This window comes from Crocodylus porosus, unplaced genomic scaffold, assembly GCF_001723895.1.
Source record: "Crocodylus porosus isolate Cpor-Errol unplaced genomic scaffold, CroPor_comp1, whole genome shotgun sequence".
Taxonomy (NCBI): Eukaryota; Metazoa; Chordata; order Crocodylia; family Crocodylidae; genus Crocodylus; species Crocodylus porosus.
This window is the reverse complement of record NW_017728937.1, coordinates 4,867,209-4,872,840: the sequence shown is the minus strand read 5'-3', so window position 1 is coordinate 4,872,840 and position 5,632 is coordinate 4,867,209. Positions and strand designations below refer to the sequence as shown.

General features: G+C 50.0%; 1 protein-coding gene across 1 annotated transcript in view; it reads right to left on the bottom strand.

Annotated features, from left to right (window-relative positions):
* LOC109318205 (malignant fibrous histiocytoma-amplified sequence 1 homolog) overlaps positions 1–4,689 on the bottom strand; it is a 17,563-nt gene extending 12,874 nt beyond the window's left edge. The window contains exons 1-4 of the mRNA XM_019547303.1: positions 4,661–4,689; positions 3,885–4,361; positions 1,840–2,719; positions 691–982 (exon numbers count right to left, since the gene is read on the bottom strand). Of these exons, the coding sequence (XP_019402848.1) occupies positions 691–982; positions 1,840–2,719; positions 3,885–3,903 (1,191 nt within the window). The 5' untranslated portion in view covers positions 3,904–4,361; positions 4,661–4,689. The remainder of the gene's footprint in view (positions 1–690; positions 983–1,839; positions 2,720–3,884; positions 4,362–4,660) is intronic.
* Between the last annotated feature and the right edge of the window lie 943 nt (positions 4,690–5,632).

Below are 5,632 nucleotides of genomic sequence, written 5' to 3'. Positions count from 1 at the left end.
AGCACCCTGGAGCATGCAAGTGTAAAGACAGACAGAGAAAAGGTTTGTGGGTTTTTTAAGAAATTTTGATGAGGGTGGTGGGAGGAGGGGAGGATTCAACATTTTTCTTTTTCTTTCCAAAGTCCATCTTTTTCTTGGTTTGTTTTTAAATGCACCAGCTACAAAAAAGGGCTCCTCAAAACTTGCCATGCAAGTGCCTCCCACAGCATTTGGGTACCAGGGTGAAAGGCTCACAGTCAAGCAGATTAGGGCACCAGCAGAAATCTAAGATAGGTCTAACCATATCCTGGCACCCTCCAAGAGGAATATTCTTGAGCACACCACACCTTCTTGCTCCTTCTGACACATGCCAGCCCCAGAAACACAGAGGTGAAGCTCACTGCAGGGGCATCTGCTTATGGCTGCTCTCAAGCATACCAGAGATGGGGCTCCCAAGGGCAGCATCCTCAGAGTAGCTTCACTGCCCTGCTTTCAGGTTTGGGATAAGCAAGCGGGAACAGGCAGGTAAGGTATGCTTGAGAGTGTCCCTCCCTAGGAGGGCCACAGATGCTGGCTAGACAACCCCTTTGTGGATGATGCTTAGTGGCTCCTGGGCCCTACTAGTCCCTTGGAGCAGGAGGATGCATCTTCTTCTGGTCTGCACAGCCCCTTGCACTTCTACAACGACCCATAATAAATCACATTCCCTACAGTTAAGGTGCGGCTCTCCATTTCCTTCAGTCTGTTCCACTGGTCCACGTAGATTTCTGACTCTTCGCTGTCTTCCAGGTTGTTGATGAAGTGAATGAGATTTGTCCTCCTCTCCTCCAGCATGGCATGGATCCTGTTCATGATATCCTGCTTCTTTGCCTCCACTTCCCCCTCATCACAACAGTCTATATGAGTTCCCACTGGGAGGACCACTGAGTTTGGGATTCGCATAAAGAGGTTGTTGATCCAGAAACCAACAAGCTCCTTGAAGACTTTGTCATTAAGCTGGTACCTGAAAGAAAAAAAAAAAAACAAATCCACATACCTTAGGCTCTCAGCTGGTTACTCTGGGTACCGGCAGTGGGAACTGAGGTGGTAACAAGATGCATCTGGGTCATCATAGGCCTGCCACGGTAGCAAACACAAGTCCCTAGAGCTTGAACAGAGGGACTAGAGGGTCAGTCAGTCCCTCAGTTTATGTGGTGGAGCCAGCACACCATGCAGAGATAATCAAGCTAGCTCTAGATTCCACGTGTACAGTTACATGTATGTAGTCCTGCACCCAGGCTAACTCACTTGGAAGAGAAGTCAACTAATTAACTTGGGTACTGTGCTGCTGTCATAACCGATTCTGGCTCTAGACCCAACAAGTACAGAGCCAGTCTGTGCATCCCCGCACTGTACTGCTTTGAGCCCAATGGACCTATCCTGAAACTTCGAGCTTGGTGTTGGGGCAGATGTTCCATAGCATAGAGCAGACACAAGGCAATACAGCAAATGCTGAACACTGGTTTCATATTAACACCTTCCTCTAAATCCCCTGGCACTGGGCGCATCCAGCTGAAACAATTGCTCTGCACCAAAGGTTTCATTCCTGCACACTGACAGGCTCAAATATTAGGATAAGACCCAAGGGCCTCGGATCTACCCAGCGGGATGGTATTCGCACTGTAGACAGGTCTCACAGACATGGATCGTAGTCTGGGCCTCAGGGAACCATTGGCATTTCTACCATTGACCTGCAGCCTGACCTTGAACGAGCCTCCCTCCTCTCTCTCTCAGTCCAGATTTTTCCTCCCACCCTTCACAGGCCTCAGCTGTCTAGATTGCAAACTCTCCAAACACACACGCAGATCATATAGTGCTTACTGCTTGAAGTTAATGACTAGGATGACCAGGGCCTGGGGGGTGATGAAGACATGGTGAGTCATGTAGTACTCCAGCTGGCCAGCAAAGTCCCAGAAAAGAAACATGAAGTCCTGGATGCAGAACTCACTGATCTCAATCCCAACAGTCCGCTCTTCCTCAGACAGTGGGACTGCTCGCCTCTGCTGCAGGCTCTTGCAGATGGTGGATTTCCCTGCCAGCGAGGCCCCCAGGAACATAGTCTTCACCCTCCGGTCCTCTTGTACCTGGCACGTCTGAAGCTGGCTGAAGTAGCTCAGGATCTGCCGGATTCCCCCAGCGCAGACTTCACTAGGAGGTTCCCTCAGAGGATTCCCATTTGCCTTGAACATTTTCAGTGGCCGCCCAGTGAACAGTCCAACGGGCAGCTGGTGCAGCATATTATTTTGTATGTAGAAGTCCTGCAAACTTGCCAGGTCCAAGACAGCCTGGGGGATGTCTTGGAACAAGTTGTTGGAGAGATTGAGATACTGGAGGCTGCCCTGACAAGCGGCTAGGTCTTTGGGAAGGTCACGAAGACGGTTGTTGTTCAACCGCAAGTGTTTCAGCTTAAGAAGACAGGAAAAGATCCCCTCTGGGATGACCCGAATTTGGTTCTGATTCAGGTCCAGCTTCTCCAGATGGACCAGACTCTGGATTTCCTTTGGGAAGTTGACAATATCATTCTTGGACAATATCAACTTCTTCAAGTTGCACAGCTGAGAGATCCCAGGGATGCGCTTCAGCTTGTTGCGGTCCAGATTTAGACTTTCCAGCCAGGTGTCACACAAGATAGTAGGAGGCAGCGCTCGGAGCCTCAGGGTGGAGAGAGTCACTTCCCGTGGGTAGTCACTTAGCTCCTGACCTGATGAATGTGACATGATTCTAGTTTAAGTACCAGATTTCCTTCAAGAGCTTACCACCTGCTAGCCCTCTCACTTCCCAGAAGTCTGCCTTCCCATACAGGGGACTGAAAGGATGTTGCAAGCCACTAGGTCTTTGACCCCTGTTCTTGACCCTCTCCAAGCTCATCACAAGAGGGTCCTTTTAGGTACCATTTCTAAGGCAAAGTGTGGGATCTATTTCAGCAGCAGACTGTCTACATGTTGTATCTGCCACATGGTACTGTGTAGTCACTCCGAAGAGGAAATGAATGATAAGCAAAGCGGGGGGTGGGAAGAGAGATGAGCTGAGAAAAGTCAGGTCACTGCACTGTGTTGTCACTTGGTCAAGAGCCAGAGCAGAGCAGGACTCTTGTGTGATCTTTAAGTGACAATAGCTTAGGCAGGTAACTTCATAGGCACCTGGAAGACTCTAGCTCCTACTGTCACAGCACTTGACCACTGAGACAGGGAAGGAGAGCAACTCCTGGAGCTAGCCCTTATTCAGTCTGCAACACTGCAGAGGGAAAGGCCATATGACTACTGGCCAGCAAGATGTAGTGACAGTTAAGAGGCTAAGAGTCAACTTGAGGTCCTCCCTCATACCCGTATTCAGAAGCACCCCAAGCTGATGCATTGTAGGATACCTGACTAGGGACAGGACTGGACACAAGCAAGAGCCACCTAATTCATAGCTACAAGGAGCATGGGGCCTGTGGAAGGGCCTAGACTAGAGCTCGGGTGTAAGGACCCCGCTACAGGAGGGGCATGGGGGAAGTGGAAATTGATTCAAATTTGGTGGAAAGTGAGGTCATAGGGTGACCACATCTCTCTCAAGCAGAAGCCAAGCTTTCCGGCTACCTCCTCTGTCACATGGAGGATGGGTCTCTGTCTAAGAATGCTTTAAACTAAAGTAAGTCTCACAGGCTCATTTCCCTTCTCCCAGGACAGCAGCTGCAGGACTCCTCTGAACAGGGCTCCAGGCTCAGAAGCCAAATGCAGAAGTATTCTCACCCCATTCTCCACTCTTATAGGGAGAAGGGAAAGTAGTCAACCCTTTGCCCAAGTTATACCTGCCATCCACTCCCTCTGGCAACAAGCAACAGTCTAGGGCTGGACACGAGCAAGAAGGGAAAAGCTCCTACTTACAGGCTTTGTGCTTGGCCATGCTGTCGGCTGTAGGGTGCTGCAGCTGCCGTGACAAGATCTATACTGGTCACACAGAGTCCTGTTTTCATTTCCTCATCTCCTTATGACGCTGCACCCCCCTGCTTTCTGAGCAGCTCCATCAACCCTCCCCCTCCTTCCGATTTCAAAACGTGCAGCAGCCTTGCACAACACAAAGGAGGACCTGGGCATTTGTTACCGCACGTTTCCTGGGAGAAGAGATTCTCTTAGGACTGCAGCTACTTGCTTCCAGCAACCTCCGATTAGTTGGTGCCCCTGCTAAAGCCGTTTCGAGATCTACTTCTCACAACCTTTCCTGGAGGACGGCTGCACAGAGAGTGCCCATAGACTAGAAAAGCAGCGCGCTAGTCGACTATGGAATGGCTTTGCTCGTCTCCAATCCCATCCTCTGGGGCTGTAGACAATGTGATGCATGTTGATGGTCGGGACATACCAGGCCTGACAGGATTCCATTTTTAAAAAAAAACTGATAAACATTGATTTCACCACACACTCACACAACTGAAAAATATTTCCACTGGAAATAAACTGAATTTACAGAAAGGTGACTGTCACAGGACACTGGAGAAAGAGAGATGGAGGGACTAAAGGGGAAAACAATGGGTGGCCTAAATATTGGTCAGTAGGGCAATTAGCTACTCATTCCCAGCCTAATGATGCATAAAGTAAGCAATTAGCTGCTCTTCACAGGTGGGGGGAAAGCAAGCTGGAGGGAAATAAGCTACTTAAACCCCTACCCAAAGGTGGTGAGGAGGGGAAGGAGCAGGGGGCATTGGAGGCTCCAGCCCAGTGCCAGCAGGGTCCTGCCTGGACAGGACTGGCTAAGCGATGGGGGCTGAGAGCAGCCACAGCCTCTCCCCATGTTCCCAGAGCTCTGGGACTGCTGCTGCCCTCTTCTGGTCTCTGCCCACCAGGCTCTCTCCTGCTGAACGAAGAGAACGGTTTAAAGTAGGTGTGATGTATTGATTTATGAATATTTACTTTTTATATTTTGATGGGTTTTTTTTTTTTTTTTTTTATAAAAAGTGTTTAATAGCTTACTGTCATTACTAAACTGTCTGCCCCACCCACGCCCCTAATTCTGCCCAATCCTGAACATTTAACTCAATAAAAGTCAAAACAAAGGCTTAAACATAAGCATTGATTCTAGCCATCTAAATTATTAAAACAACGAGTTCTGCCAAGCCTAAACACACAATTATTGTGCACCACGTTTCCCTCAGTACGGATGGCACGGCTGCCCTGCTTCCAGATTTCCAGACCCACAGGGAGCCCTGGGCCCTGCATACTGGACCAGGCACCCAATTCCAGTGCGGAGGACCAAGTGATGGTGGCGCTGGGCTTTAGGGGCCAATCTCAGTGTTGGGGCAGGAAGTGGCAGCACTGGGCTCACAGTGTCCAATCCAGCTTGCAGACCAGCCCTATGCCACTCATCTGGCCTACAGGGCCAACCTGCAACAACTAGCACAGGCAGCCTCTGTGTATAGCACATGGCAGACTGGGGAAGGCCAGGCAGCCCAGTGGCAGATAAAACAGAAAGCAGAGCAGCAGAGGAGTTAGGGAGCACAGGACTGGCAGCAGAAAGCAGAGCAGCAGATCAGGCAGGGGAAGTGGATTAGAATGGCACTTAGGGAGGGTATGGGGCCAATTTGTGGCATGCCTGCTGAAAGCATTGGCAACCTATAGCCCGGCCCGCAGAGAAGTTATCT